We start from the raw sequence: 15,676 nt of genomic DNA on the forward strand, positions 1-15,676 counted from the left end.
GTTGTATTCCGAGCTTTCGCCCCCTCTCACGCAGCGACCGGACTCCAGCAGCAGTTGGTGGTATTCAGTCAAAGTGGCCGTGCTGTGTAGCCGCGGCCGAGAGTTGTTAATGTAAGTCATCGCGATTGTTCGCAGAGGCGATGCTAATAAAGTTTTTGTTTGATTCTCTCCCTTTCGTGGCCCCCCCCCCCCTCACACAAACTCCGGATCGGTCACGTGACGTAGTGCCCGGCCGGTTGGGCGAAGACGCCAAGATGGCGGCGAGTAACTACTACGGATTCGCGCATGGCGGCACTCAGTACAGGTAGGAGGGGGGTGGGCAACGGTGCCGGTGCAGCACGGGAGGGACCATCAAACGGACATCCCTCCCTCACCAGCGATACTGATTTTTTCCCCCTCATTCCCCACCCTCCCCGTCTGAATCTTCATCCTCCTTACTTCCCTGCGAAAAAAAAAATCCCCCTTACGTCCCCCCCCTCCTGCAAGGTCTGAATAAACGGTGGGACCCTCGGTTACCGAAAAATGGCGGCCGTAACCACGGCGTCCGGACTACAGCGATGAACAGATGTGCACAATCACTGGGCACAGCTCCTCTTCCCCCTCGGGATTCAGTGTAGTACACCTTCCCTGACCATGGTGTAAGGAGCCCAGGTACCGGCCTCGGTGTGGGGTGGGTTTGGCTGAGGGGGAGGGGGGGTGGTTACAGGTGGCAACTACCTGCCGCGTTTCTCATCTTTCCTTTCTGCTGCCGGTTTAGATGATGGCGTTGCTACCCTGTGACTGCACCGTTATCGCTCCATGGGAGGAGCATTGGCTTTAGGCTTTCTCATCACTAAACCGGTTCTCATATAGTCATAGGGATATTTGGTACGGAAACAGACCCTTCGGTCTAACTTGCCCCTGCCGACCAGATATCCTATATAAATCTAGTCCCATTTGCCAGCATTTAGCACATCTCCTAAACTTTTCTTGTTCGTATGCCCATCCAGATCCTTATAAATGTTGTAGTCATACAAACCTCCACCACTTCCTTTAGTAGCTCATTCCATACCTGCATCACCCTCTCTGAAAAAGTGGCCCTTTAGGTCCCTTTTGTATCATTCCCCTCTCACCTTAAACCTATGCTGTCTCCCCCCAGGGAAAAGACCTTGTCTATTTACCCTATCTATGCCTCTCATTTTATGAACCTCTATAAGGTCATCCCTCGGTCTCTGATGCTCCAGGGGAAATTGTCTCAGCCTCTCCTGATAGCTGAAACATTCCAACCCTGGCATCATCCTTGTAAATCTTTCTGAATCCTTTCAAGTTTCATAACATCCTTCAGATAGCAGGGAGGCCAGAATTGCACACGGTATTCCAAAAATGGCCTAACCAATGTCCCATACGCCTGCAGCATGACCTCCCAACTCATATAGTCAATGCACTGACCAATAAAGGCAAGCATACCAAACACTACCTTCATTATCCTATCTGCCTACGACTCCACTTTTAAGGAAGTATGAGCCTGCACTCCAAGGTCCCTTTGTTCAGCAATACTCCCTAGACTCTTACCATTAAATGTATAAGTCCTGCTCTGATTTACTTTTCCAAAATGCAACAGCTTGTATTTATCTAAATTAAACTCCATAAGCCACTCCTGAGCCCATTAAACTGATTAAAGTTCCATTGTACTGAGAGTCATAGAATCCCAATAGTGTGGAAACAGGCCATTTGGCCCAACAGTCCACACTGACCCTCCAAAGAGTAACCCTCCCAGGCCCATTCCCCTAGCCTATTATTCTATTTTCCCTGACTAATGCTGCTAACCTACACATCCCTGAACAGCATAGGCAATGTAGCATGGCCATTTCACCTAACCTACACATCCCTGAACAGCATAGGCAATGTAGCATGGCCATTTCACCTAACCTGCACATCTTTGGATTGTGGGAAGAAACCCATGCAAACATGGGGAGACTGTGCAAACTCCACACAGACAGTCATAGAGATGTACAGCATGGAAACTGACGCTTCAGTCCAACTCGTCTGTGCTGACCAGACATCCTATACAAATCTAGTCCCATTTAGCAGCACTTTGCCCATATCTGCCTAAACCTGAGAGGCAAAAACCAAAACTGAAAGTTGACTCACTTTCAGTCCCCACTTCCATATGAATTCTGGTGAGGCTAACTCATTGTGTTACACCAAAGGTAATCCAAAGTAGGTATTAATTTTAAAAACTAATTCATTTGTTTAGCTCCAGTCATCAGCCCCTTTCTTGGTAGTCATAAACTGGGACTGACAATTTTCTCTCTCTAGCTCTGCTTCTTATCCAAAAGGATCTTGTTTCTACTTATCATTCACTGTATTTTCAAAACATTTATCATAACTGTATTTGCATCAGAGTATGAATCCAGTTAGTGTTCTCATTTCAGATTCTGCCTTTTGAAATACTGCATGTTTTGTGAATGGGTTGGAGCATCTCATTGCAAAGCTAAGGAAGTACTACTTGTTTCTTATTAAGCTGTGAAATAGACAGTGGGTTTAGTGTTAACAATCGATAGGCGTTCTGTTGTTATTAAATAATCTACCTATTATTTTGAAATAATTTGGTTTAATTGTACTTATTGACTGAGGGGTTAGACAGTTGCTGCGTCAGTGTGTTGGGCAGATTTCCTTAACATGCTGATATGCGTGTTAGCATGAATGGATGTGCTGCATTGCAAGTAGAAATTCAGTAAGATTTTTTATGCTTTTCCAGGTGCTGTAATGCTTGTGTACAATTTGTAGAAAGAATTCTACTGTAAAATGGTAGAATATTTTTCCTTTGCGTGATCCATTTAATTCAGTATTTGTAGAAGAAACTCCTTTACCACTAAATGAGTTTTGCAAAAAGTTTCTTGTTGAGAAACATCTAATTTCACCTAGGTTTGATGACCTTTAATTGCAGGATTTTGGTAGCCATTTGATTTTAGGATGAAATTCCAATATAAAAGCTGAAGAAGGTTGGATTCTACTGAGAGGCTTATGTCAGATCCTGTCAGCATCCTTTGGTCTTTTGAGTTCTGACTTGCCATCTGTATCTCTATTTCTAGGCTTCCCTTCTATTGATTTCTTGTATTGTGTAAGTGTGGCTGTTACCTTGTCTGGAATCATTTTCCAATTACCAAACAGAAAACTATTTTTGAATTCAATAAATTGGTTTTGTTGAAATAGTCAAGCATTTGTTTTGCATGTATTATGGTAGCAAACTTGTATTTTTTCACGTGCAAGTTGTCTGTTTCTCCATCAGTGGTCTGGAGACTGCAGAGTGGTTGAGAGAAACTTTTGAACTGGACTTCAATCTCATCAAAATGCACGTGGAAACTGCCTTAGGATGTTGCCAAGGAGCAGTATGTAAATGAGAAGGTTGGGTGGGCAAGAATGGATCCTTGGGAAATTAGGAGGAACGGTAGAAATGGGAAAATAAACAATTGATCATTTGTTAACCATGGTTAGATGAGAATGATGTAAGTCCAATCTCGCTGGCTGACAGAGATTAACTGTCAAAGGTTGCGGACAGGTGAAGAAACATGGGAAATTGTCTTTACCATGCCATTTTGTTACTTTGAAAACTACTTCAGCACGATGGTGTGGTGCAGAATTAATGGGAAGAGATTTTAAAGTGTAATTCTGGGAAAGTGACCATATTCATTTATTTCTTCACACAAACAATTGTAAGTCTTTAATTTTTTTTACTTGAGAGTTGTGGAAATTTCATAATTGAAATAGACAGATTTTAGGTTGCCTATGGAATCAAGGACTCCAAGGAAAGGGTAGCAAATGGGTTGATATCATGGTCTCTGTTTTACAACAGAGAAATCCATGTGTTTGCCTCACATTAGAGGAGACGGATGAGAGAATAGTTGCATTGAAGAAAGGGAGGTGGGGTTCTTTATTCGAAAATTATTCCGGAATGCAGTAACCAATTTTGAAACGAGAGGAAAATTTATTAATGCTAAGTTGACCAGCCAAATCTGAGTGTGAATGGTTACACTAAATGGCAGGACTGATTTGTGGTGCTGGACGTTCAGTTATTTTTTTTGGTATCTGGCATCTGATAGGCACTAACTATATATTTCATATGGCTGATGATTATTGTCTGTATTGAAGAGTGATAAGTTAATTATGGAGGCAAACTTCAAGAAACATAAGCAAAGGACTAAGGCCCACAGTGTAGACCCTACAAAGGATAGGCTAGTTGAGAGGAGGCACGATCAGTCAAGTGCTGTGATTAGATGTTGCCAAGCATTGTTATGAAAAGTCTGTAGATTTCAGGAGAAATGGAGGTGGAAGGAGCTGAGTAACGTTTGGAGTCTGGGACAGTATGAGAATAGGGCACCAGCTTTTGAGTTTTCATACAAGGCTCCAATTTTTGCTAGTGGTGTTGGACACACCAAATTATGTAAATTCTACAGCATAGAAATAGCCCTTTGAACCCAACTGGTCTATACTGGTATTTAATTGATCCTGAGCCTTATCTTACCATAATTACTTCTTCCAATCCTCCTGAATCGTCAGTGACTCTGTGTCTTTCATTTGAATTGGGGTTGAATAGTTTAGTAGGCTAGAAAACAGGTTTGTGATGTAGTGTGTTGCCAACAGTGTTGGTTCCTGCACTGGCTGAGGTTACTGTGAAGGACTGTCCTCCTCCATGTTTCCCCTTGCCTGAGTTGCGGTTACCCTGAGGTTCAACTGCTACCGCTTGGCTCTAATGAGAGAGCAGCTCTGTGCTCTGATAAGACTATGGCGACTTTCCCTTATTACTTGAATCAAACCTAAATATGTTAACACAACCTGCAGCAACTACTCTGTGTTACATTCCTTATTTTCCTTGGTATCAGTATAAAGAGGTCTCCTGCAAATTACTCTTTTGATCTGTTACTAACTGTCTAATAATTATTCCCCTTGTTTTGGACTTGTCTGTAAGTGAAAGCTTTGCCCTAATCCTCTCTGAACATTTGCCGAATTTGAAGATCTCTGTCAGATGTCTTTCGTCTTTTCACTTCCACAGAAAGGAACCCCCAATTTGCTTAATTATTTATTGTTGCTTTCTTCGTATTCTGTCACTGTCCTTCAATCTTTTCTGTGCTTTGTTTTAAACTGAGTCACAAAATTGTGTGCCATCACAATCTGTAACCCATGGTCTGACATAACACAACTATCTTGCCCAACCTTTCTCAATGATAGATATTGGTGAACAAGTCAATAGCAGTGCCAAAACAGCTGGCAACCTGGTCAAGTTACAATTTAGGCTTATATGCAGTCCTAATTGTGGAAATACCATCTGATGGACATATCAAAGCATCCACAACCAACAGAAAAGTTAAAAGCTTTGTTAAAAAGCAAAAATAGACCCTTAGTAGAATGATATATTCTTCTTTGTCAGATGTATGAGTTTAGGGAGAGTTTACATGTTACAGACGATTATATCTGCAATAAATGCCATTGGTTGCGAATCCTATCAGATCGAATGGATTGGTTAGAGCTACAGTTCGAGGCAATGAGGAATTTACAAAAGCAAGGGGGTGTGATGGCTGGCAGTTACAGGAAGGGAGAAAAGTCGTAGATACAGTCACATAGATGGGTTAACTCCAGGAATGGTAAGAGAGGAAGGCAGGCAGTGCAGGAGTCCTCTGTGGCTATCCCCATTTCAAACAAGTATGTTATTTGGGAAAATGTATGGAGTGATGGATTTTCAGGAGAATGTAGCACGAACAGCCAAGTTTCTGGTATCGAGACTGGCTGTAATGCAATGAGGGGTGCATCGGGTTCCAAGAGATCGATTGTGTTGGGGGACTCTCTAGTCCAAGGCACAGACAGATGTTTCTGTGGCCAGCAGCGAAAAATCAGGATGGTGTGTTGCCTGGCTGGTACCAGGGTCAAGGATGTCTCAGAGAGGGTGCAAAATTCTCTGAAAGGGAGAGGGCCCAACAGGAGGTCATTGCACACATTGGAACCAATGACGTAGGAAGGGATAAGGATGAGATTCTGAGGGGAGAATTTGGAGAATTAGGCAAGAATTTAAAAAGGAGGTCCTCGAGAGCAGTACTATTTGAATTATTCCCAGTACTGCGAGCTAGTGAGGGTAAGAATAGGAGGATAGAGCAGATGAATGCATGCCCGAGCAGGTGGAGTATGGGAGAAGGATTTACATTTTTGGATCATTGGAATCTTTTTTAGTGTAGAAGTGACCTGTATAAGGAGGATGGATTGCACCTGAATTGGCAGGGGACTAATATACTGGCAGGGAGATTTGTTAGAGCTGCTCAGGAGGATTTAAACTAGTAAGGTGTTGGGGTGGGACCCACAGAGATAGTGAGGAATGAGATCAATCTGAGACTAGTATAGTTGATAAAAGAAGCTGGGCAGGCAGGGACAAAGCAGACAACAAGGTAGGACTGATGGACAGAACCTGTCTACCTCCCTCCCCCACTCCAACCTCTCACCCTCACAACGCGCAGCCCTCCAATCCCAACCTCACCATCAAGCGAGCGGATAAAGGGGGCGCAGTGGTAGTCTGGCGCACTGACCTCTACATCGCTGAAGCCAAACGTCAACTCGAGGACACCTCTTCCTACTGCCCCCTCGACCATGACCCCCCCCATCACCAAACCATCATCTCCCAGACCATACAGAACCTCATCACCTCAGGAGATCGCCCACCCACAGCTTCCAACCTCATAGTCCGGGAACCCCGCACTGCCCGGTTCTACCTCCTTCCCAAGATCCACAAGCCTGACCACCCTGGCCGACCCATTGTCTCAGCATGCTCCTGCCCCACTGAACTCATCTCTACCGACCTTGACACTGTCCTATCCCCCCTAGTCCAGGAACTCCCCACATACATTCGAGACACCACCCACGCCCTCCACCTCCTCCAAGATTTCCGTTTCCCTGGCCCCCAAAGCCTCATCTTCACCATGGATATCCAATCCCTCTACACCTCTATCCGCCATGACCAGGGCCTCCAAGCCCTCCGTTTTTTCCTCTCCAGACATCCCCAACAGTACCCTTCCACCGACACACTCATTCGTTTGGCCGAACTGGTCCTCACTCTTAACAATTTCTCCTTTGAATCCTCCCACTTCCTCCAGACCAAAGGGGTAGCCATGGGCACACGTATGGGTCCCAGCTATGCGTGTCTCTTTGTTGGCTACGTAGAGCAGTTGATCTTCCGTAATTACACCGGCACCACTCCCCACCTCTTCCTCTGCTACATTGATGACTGCATTGGCGCCACCTCGTGCTCCCGCGAGGAGGTTGAGCAATTCATCAACTTCACTAACACATTCCACCCTGACCTTAAATTTACCTGGACCATCTCTGACACCTCCCTCCCCTTCCTGGACCTCTCCATCTCCATTAATGACGACCGACTTGACACTGACATTTTTTACAAACCCACCGACTCCCACAGCTACCTGGATTACACCTCTTCCCACCCTACCTCTTGCAAAAATGCCATCCCCTATTCCCAATTCCTCCGCCTCCGCCGGATCTGCTCCCAGGAGGACCAGTTCCACCACAGAACACACCAGATGGCCTCCTTTAGAGACCGCAATTTCCCTTCCCACATGGTTAAAGATGCCCTCCAACGCATCTCGTCTGCATCTCATCTACATCCCGCACCTCCGCCCTCAGACCCCACCCCTCCAACCGTAACAAGGACAGAACGCCCCTGGTGCTCACCTTCCACCCTACAAACCTTCGCATAAACCAAATCATCTGCCAACATTTCCGCCACCTCCAAACAGATCCCACTACCAGGGATATATTTCCCTCCCCACCCCTTTCCGCCTTCCACAAAGACCATTCCCTCCGCGACTACCTGGTCAGGTCCACGCCCCCAAACAACGCACCCTCCAATCCTGGCACTTTCCCCTGCCACCGCAGGAACTGTAAAACCTGCGCCCACACCTCCTCCCTCACCTCTATCCAAGGCCCTAAAGGAGCCTTCCACATCCATCAAAGTTTTACTTGCACATCCACTAATATCATTTATTGTATCCGTTGCTCCCGATGTGGTCTCCTCTACATTGGGGAGACTGGGCGCCTCCTAGCAGAGCGCTTTAGGGAACATCTCCGGGACACCCGCACCAATCAACCACAGCGCCCCGTGGCCCAGCATTTCAACTCCCCCTCCCACTCTGCCGAGGACATGGAGGTCCTGGGCCACCTTCACCGCCGCTCCCTCACCACCAGACGCCTGGAGGAAGAACGCCTCATCTTCTACCTCGGAACACTTCAACCCCAGGGCATCAATGTGGACTTCAACAGTTTCCTCATTTCCCCTTCCCCCACCTCACCCTAGTTCTAAACTTCCAGCTCAGTAACTGTCCCCATAACTTGTCCGGACTTGTCCTACCTGCCTATCTTCTTTTCCACCTATCCACTCCACCCTCTCCTCCTTGACCTATCACCTTCATTTCCTCCCCCACTCACCCATTGTACTCTATGCTACTTTCTCCCCACCCCCACCGTCCTCAAGCTTATCTCTCCACGCTTCAGGCTCACCGCCTTTATTCCTGATGAAGGGCTTTTGCCCGAAACGTCGATTTCGAAGCTACTTGGATGCTGCCTGAACTGCTGTGCTCTTCCAGCACTACTAATCCAGAATCTGATGGACAGGCCTGCCAGCTTAATGTTCCAAGATACAAATGCTTCAGGAAGGACAGAAAGGGAAGCAAGAGAGGAGGTGGAAGTGGCGTTATTGATAAAGGGTTGAGAAAATCCTTTGAGTAGCAAGGCAGTAGGAGTATTCTTAAGAGGGAAATCAGGAGGGCAAAAAAGGGACATGAGATAGCTTTGACAAATAGAATTAAGGAAAATCCAAAAGGGTTTTACAAAAACATTCAGGACAAAAGGATAACTAGGGAGAGAATAGGGCCCCTCAAAGATCAGCAAGGCAGCCTTTGTGTAGAGCCACAGGAGATGGGGAGATAGTAAACGAGTATTTTGCATCAGGGATTACTGTGAAAAAGGACATGGAAGATAAGGAATGTAGGGAAATAGATGGTGACATCTTGAAAATTGTCCATATTACAGTGAAGGAAGTGCTGGATGTCTTGAAATGCATAAAAGTGGATAAATCCCAGGACCTGATCCGGTGTATCCTAGTACTTTGTGGGAGGTGATTGCTGGGCCCCTTGCTGATATATTTGTATCATCGAGGGTCACAGATGAGGTGCCAGAAGACTAGATGTTGGCTAACGTGGTGCCACTATTTAAGAAAGGTGGTTATGACAAGCCAGTGAAGTATAGACCGGTGAGCCTGATGTCGGTAGTGGGCAAGCTTTTGGAGGGAATCTTGAGGGACAAGATGTTCATGTATTTGGAAAGGCAAGGACTGATTAGGGATAGTCATCATGGATTTGTGTGTGGGAAATCATGTCTCACAAACTTGATTGAGTTTTTTGAAGAACTAACAAAGAGGATTGATGAGGAGAGAGCAGTGGATGTGATCTACCTGGACTTCAGTAAGGTGTTTGACAAGGTTCCCCATGGGAGACTGGTTAGCAAGGTTAGATCTCACAGAATACAGGGAGAACTATCCATTTGCATACAGAACTAGCTCAAAGGTTGAAGACAGGATGGTGATGGAGGGTTGTTTTCAGACTGGAGGCCTGTGACCAGTGGAGTCCCACAAGGATCGGTGCTGGGTACACTGCTTTTCGTCATTTATATAAATGATTTGGATGTGAATATAAGAGGTATAGTTAGTAAGTTTGCAGATGACACCAAAATTGGAGATGTAGTGGACACTGAAGAAGGTTACCTTGGATTACAGTGGAATCTTGATCAGGTGGGCCAATGGGCTGAGGTGTGGCAGATGGTGTTTAATTTAGATAGATTGGAGACGCTGCATTTTGGCAAATCAAATCTAAGCAGGAATTATACACTTAATGCTAAGGTCCTAGGGAGTGCTGCTGAACAAAGAGATCTTGGAATGCAGGTTCAAAGCTCCTTGAAAGTAGAGTCACAGGTCGATAGGATAGTGAAGAAGGCATTTGGTATGCTTTCCTTTATTGGTCAAAGTATTGAGTGTAGGCATTGGGAGGACATGTTGTAGCTGTGCAGGACATTGGTTAGGCCACTTTTGGAATATTGCGTGCAGTTCTGGTCTCCTTCCTATCAGAAGGATGTTGTGAAGCTTGAAAGGGTTCAGAAAAGATTTACAAGGATGTTTCCAGGGTTGGACAATTTGAGCTATAGGGAGAGGTTGAATAGGCTGGGGCTGTTTTCCCTGAAGCGTTGAAGGCTGAGGTGTGACCTTTATAGAGGTTTATAAGATCATGAGGGCATGGATCGGGTAAATAGACAAGGTCTTCTCCCTGAGGTGGGGAGTCCAAAACTAGAGGGTATAGGTTTAGGGTGAGAGGGGAAAGATATGAGAGACCGAAGGGGCAATGTTTACACGCAGAGGGTGGTACATATATGGAATGACTGCCAGAGGAAGTGATGGAGGCCAGTAAAATTGCAACATTTAAAAGGCATTTGGATAGGTATATGAATAGGAAGGGTTTGGAGGGAAATGGCCTGGGTGCAGGTAGGTGGGACTAGATTGGGGTGAGCTATCTGTTTGGCATGAACGAGTTGAACCGAAGTGACTGTTTCCCTGCTGTACACCTCTCTGACTCTCGCCTTGTTACATTTGGCCATGGATAATAGTGAACAATTCAAGATTGAAGGAGGAAGCTCTGCATTGCCATCCTCAATGTCGTAAAGACAAGGCTGAAGTCTTTGAAACTATCCTCATCAAAAATGCTGAAAGAATGATCTGTTTCAGTTCCTTTGGTCCTCACCACTGCAATTGATTGCACGTATATTAAAAAACAAATTTCTTCATCAGTTGTGGGTGTTGCTCATATGGCCAGCATTTATTACTTATCTCTAATTGCCCTTGAGAAGATGTTGCTGACCTGCTGCCTTGAATTGCTTTCGACATTGGATTGGAGGGAGACCCATTAGTGCCACTAGGAAAGGAGTTCCAAGATTTTGACTAAGTTACAGTGAAGGAGCAGTGATATATTTCAAAGTCAGGGTGATTGTGTGCCATGGAGAGAAACTTGCAAGTGGTGATATGCTCATGCATCTGCTACTCTTGTCCTTCTAGTGGTAGAGATCAAAAGTTTGCAAGATGCTGTACAAGAGTCTTGGTGTGTTATTGGAGTGCATCTTGTAGATGGTACGCACTGCTGCTACTGTGCGTTGGTGGTGAAAGGATTGAATGTTGAAGATTGTGGATGAAAGGATATGGGCCAAAATATGGCAAATAGGACTAAATTAATTTAGGATAACTGTTCAGCATGGATAAGTTTAACTGAAGGGTCTCTTTCTGTGCTGTATAACTCAATGACTTTACAACTTTAAGTGCCAGTTAAGCAAGCTTTCTTCTGTCTGGTATCAAGTTTCTTGATTGTTGTTGGAGCTCACCCATCTGGGCAAGTAGAGAACATTGTTTTACGCTCTTGACTTGCATCTTGTCGATGGTGGATAGGCATTGGAGAGAGTATTGTTTGCCACCAAATTTAATTTGATTTATTATTGTCACATATACCTAAGTCCAATGAAACATTTTGTTTTGCATGCAGAACAGGCAGATCATAACATGCAAGGATCATACGGTGATTGAACAGAGCGAGGAACGCAGAAAAGGTAGACAAACAGCAAGATTAACATTAAATTTGAAATTTGAGAAGTCCATTCAAAATCTAATAACTGTGAGGAAGAATCTGTTCTTAAACCTATTGGTATGTGTGTTTAAGTTTTTGTATCTTCTGCCTGATGGAAGAGTTTGGAAGAGACCATAAGAGATCATAACTGTGTGGGAAGGGTCTTTGGTGGCTGCTTTTCCAAGGCATTGAGAGGTGGAGGTGGAGTCAATTGATGGAAGGTTGGCTTGCATAATGGTCTAGGCCGTGTTCATAACTTCCTATAGTTTTCTACAGTCCTGGGCAAAGCAGTTGCTGTACTAAGCCGTGATGCATCCAGATAGAATGCTTTCTGTGGTGCACCTCTAAAGCTTGGTGAGAGTCCTTGTGGACATGTCGAATTTCCTTAGCCTTCTGAGGAAAAAAAAGACATCGCTTTGCCTTCTTGACTGTCGCATCAATATGGGTGATCATCACTTATAGGAATTTCACGATATCGACCATCTCCACCCCAGCTCCATTGATGTGGGTAGATGCATGTCCTCCTCCTTGCTTTCTGAAGTCAATGATCAGCTCTTTAGTTTTGCTGACGTAGAGGGAGGGATTCCCACCTTTGAACCACATCATCAAGCACCCCTATCCTCTGACGTGGTCTTGTTGCCACAGTATTCAGGTTCTTCTCAGTGTTATCCTCCAGAATGTTGAGAATGGGAATTCAGTGATGGTATTGCCATTGAACATGAAGGGGTGAAGTTTTGGTTCTCTCTCGTTAGAAATGGTTGTTACCTGCCTCGTGGCACCAGTGTTATTTGGCATTTATCACCCCAAGCCTGGTGTTGTCAAGGCCTTGTTTCATGTAGACACTGACTACTTTAGCATCTGAGGATTTGTAAATGGTGCTAAATATTGTGTAATCATTAAAGAACATCTTCATCTTGAAACAGCTAAGTGTGCTGGATACAGAAATTCTATGGACTCTTAAAACAATTAGCACACAGTTCAAAAGCTTTGCTCTCAAATGAAGCAATTGTAATCTAATTAATCCAATGCAGGTACAACACACTCCCTAAGGTGACAAGATGGAAAATTCCTTGGATGTCCTGTTTTATGACTAATTGCTGCTTCATCAGGTTATTCTCATTTATGAAGTGACAAATAAGTCAGTAAGGACAATAACCTATTGGTAAATCTTCATTTTGGTTTCCGCTTTCACCATTTTGCTCCAGTTTGCATGATGATCTTTGTCCAAATACCGACAAAGGATTTGAATTCCAGAGGTGAAGTGAGAGTGATTGTCCTTGCAATCAAAGCAGTCTTTGAAAGTATGGCATCAGGGAGTGCCAATTATTGTGATTTGAGTGTTTAGAGGTATACCTGGTACAAAGAAAGATGATTGTGATTGGAAACTTTTGGCTCAGCCTAAAGATATTGTTCCAAGAGTTCCTTGTAAAGCCAGGCGTTGATTGCAGAGTGTTTAGATCCAGTCTATGACCTCTTAAGGAGGATCCAGATAGAATGCTTTCTATGGTGCACCTCTAAAGCTTGATGAGAGTCCTTATGGGCATGTCGAATTTCCTTAGCCTTCTGAGGAAGAAGAGGCATTGCTGTGTCTTCTTGAGGCTTCAGTCACTAAATGGCAAGTTTTGTCATTCACATGTCAGATAGTGACCATCAGTGTTACCATTTACTAGAAATGAATCTTGACTAGCAGGTTAGAAGCTGTGTATTTTGTGATGCACGACTCTTGTCCTGACTCCTTGAATCCCTTTCACTACCTAAGTGGCACAGGTCAGGAGTACAGTGGGGTAATCTCCATTTTACTGTATAGATGCAGTACCACTAGCATTCAAGAAGGTTGGCACCAAAGATAATTTTTGATGCATTGAACTAACATCTGGCAAATTTGTAAAAAAGTTGTTAACATAAATGAAAAAAATTGTGCACAGTACTTTTGCATTAGTGACATGCTGGCATTTATTTTAATATCCCTTAATTATTAATTACTTTCATTTGCTAGATTTTTAATGTGGCGATGGAGCATTGAACACATCTGCTGTTTTCCATCCCTTAGTTTTCTGACGTCTATTCTGCATTTAATTATATAGCCCTGTATTCAGATGAAATGAATAAGGAGAGTGAAAATGAAATTTGCAGTAATGGCTTTTTTAAAAAATTATACATGTCTACTTATAGGGTGGACCTGCAGTTGCTGCTTCAGTTTCTGTTCATTCTCTAGATAGTTATGGGGTTCAGTGAGTAGTATTCAGGGATAGTGACTGTAACAAGATTAACTTGTGTGTTAGGTTGAAATATTTTGAGCTGAGTATTATTAGGGGAGGAGTGCTATAGGCACTTCTGAATTTGTTCAAGTTCTGTCATAGGAAGAGGTACTGGGCATTCAGCCTGTCGAACCAGCCCCACCGTTCTAGATCATGGCAGAACAGCATTTCCCTCACTTCTCCATATCCCTTAATCTCACCTAATGTCATTTGTCTTCAGAAACATATTGATTTTTGTATTGAACCTGCTCAATTATTCAACTTTCACAGCCCTCTGGACTAGAGATTTTCAAAGATTGATCCACCTCTGTCTGAGTGAAGAAATTCTCCTCATCTCTGTCTTAAATGGCCGATCTCTTGATTATGTTCCTTGATTCTACAGTCTGTTCTATACACAGTACTCAGATGCAGTCTCACCAATATCCTGTATAACGGAAGCAAAACTTTTCTGCTCTTGCCTTCAATTCCTCTTGCAATAAAACATCATGTTCTAACTGCTTTGCTCATTATTTCTTGTACTTTCTATGATGCATGCATTAAGGTACCCAGATATTTCTGCAACATCTCAGTGTTTAGATAATATGCTTATTTTTTATTTTTTCTGCCAAAGTAGACATTTTCACACTTTGCCACAATATATTTATTTCTGCCAAATCTTTGGCTAATCCTTTAACCTATCTATCCCTCTGCAGACTCCTTATGTTGTCTTCACAACTTACCTTCCTACCTACCTTTCTGTCATCAGCAAATTTAGCTATCATACCTTTGGTCCTTTCATTCAAATCATTTATGTAAATTGTAAAGGGGTGGCACGGTGGCTCAGTGGTTAGCACTGCTGCCACACAGCACCAGGGACCCAGGTTCGATTCCCGCCTCGGGCAACTGTGCAAATTCAATACAGACAGTCTTGAGTGGGTTTCTTCCTGATGATCCAGTTTCTTTTCACAATCCAAAGATGTGCAGGTCAGGTGAATTGGCCATACTAAATTGCCCATGGTGTTACGTGCATTAGTCAGGGGTAAATATTGGATCGAGGAATGGGTCTGGGAGGGTTACTCTATGGACAGTCAGTGTGGACTTGTTGGGCCAAATGGCCTGTAGGCAATACTGTATGGGAATCTAAAGCGTTTGAAGAACCAGTGCCAACTCCTGTAGCACATCACTCATGACATCTTGCCAGCCTGAAAAAGACCTGTTGATTCCTAAACACTTTTGTTTTCTATTTGTTAGCTAACCTTCTATCCATGCTAATATGTTACCCTGAACACTACAAATTTTTATTTTCCATAATGACCTTTGTGGCACCTTACCATGTGCCTTCTGGGCATTTAAGTACAATACATCCCCGGTTCCCTTTTATCACAAGAAACATTGTTTCTTCAAATAACCCCACTAAACTAGTTAAACATAATTTCCCTTTGACAAAATCATGATAGCTCTCCCTGATTGCCTTAAACTTATCCAAATACACCTGATATAAGCCTTTAATATTAGCTTCTATCATTTTCCCTGTGTCAAATTTAAGCTAATTGGCTTCTAGTTTCCTGCTTTCTGCCTCCACCTTTTTTTAAATAAAGGAGTAGTAATAACTGTTTTCCACATTGAAGGAATTTGCCCCAAATCTAATGAGTTTTGAAAAATTAAGACCAACGAATCAACTATCTTGCTAGCTCTTTTCAGACTCTAGGATGATATCCATCAGGACCCAGGGACTTGTCGACTCTC

The 15,676-nt window shown here is 43.8% G+C and overlaps 2 protein-coding genes across 6 annotated transcripts in view; one reads left to right on the plus strand and one right to left on the minus strand.

Annotated features, from left to right (window-relative positions):
• Positions 1-190, minus strand: part of LOC140494563 (caytaxin-like) — a 76,379-nt gene extending 76,189 nt beyond the window's left edge. Inside the window, exon 1 of the mRNA XM_072593877.1 lies at positions 1-190. The gene's annotated coding sequence lies outside the window, so the exon portion shown is untranslated.
• The window catches only part of LOC140494562 (zinc finger RNA-binding protein-like), an 84,334-nt gene that overhangs the window by 970 nt on the left and 67,688 nt on the right, over positions 1-15,676 (plus strand). For all 5 annotated transcript variants that reach the window (XM_072593873.1, XM_072593875.1, XM_072593871.1 and 2 more), the window contains exon 2: positions 226-304. In XM_072593873.1, the coding sequence (XP_072449974.1) occupies positions 226-304 (79 nt within the window). The remainder of the gene's footprint in view (positions 1-225; positions 305-15,676) is intronic.

Source organism: Chiloscyllium punctatum, chromosome 24, assembly GCF_047496795.1.
Source record: "Chiloscyllium punctatum isolate Juve2018m chromosome 24, sChiPun1.3, whole genome shotgun sequence".
Lineage (NCBI taxonomy): Eukaryota > Metazoa > Chordata > Chondrichthyes > Orectolobiformes > Hemiscylliidae > Chiloscyllium > Chiloscyllium punctatum.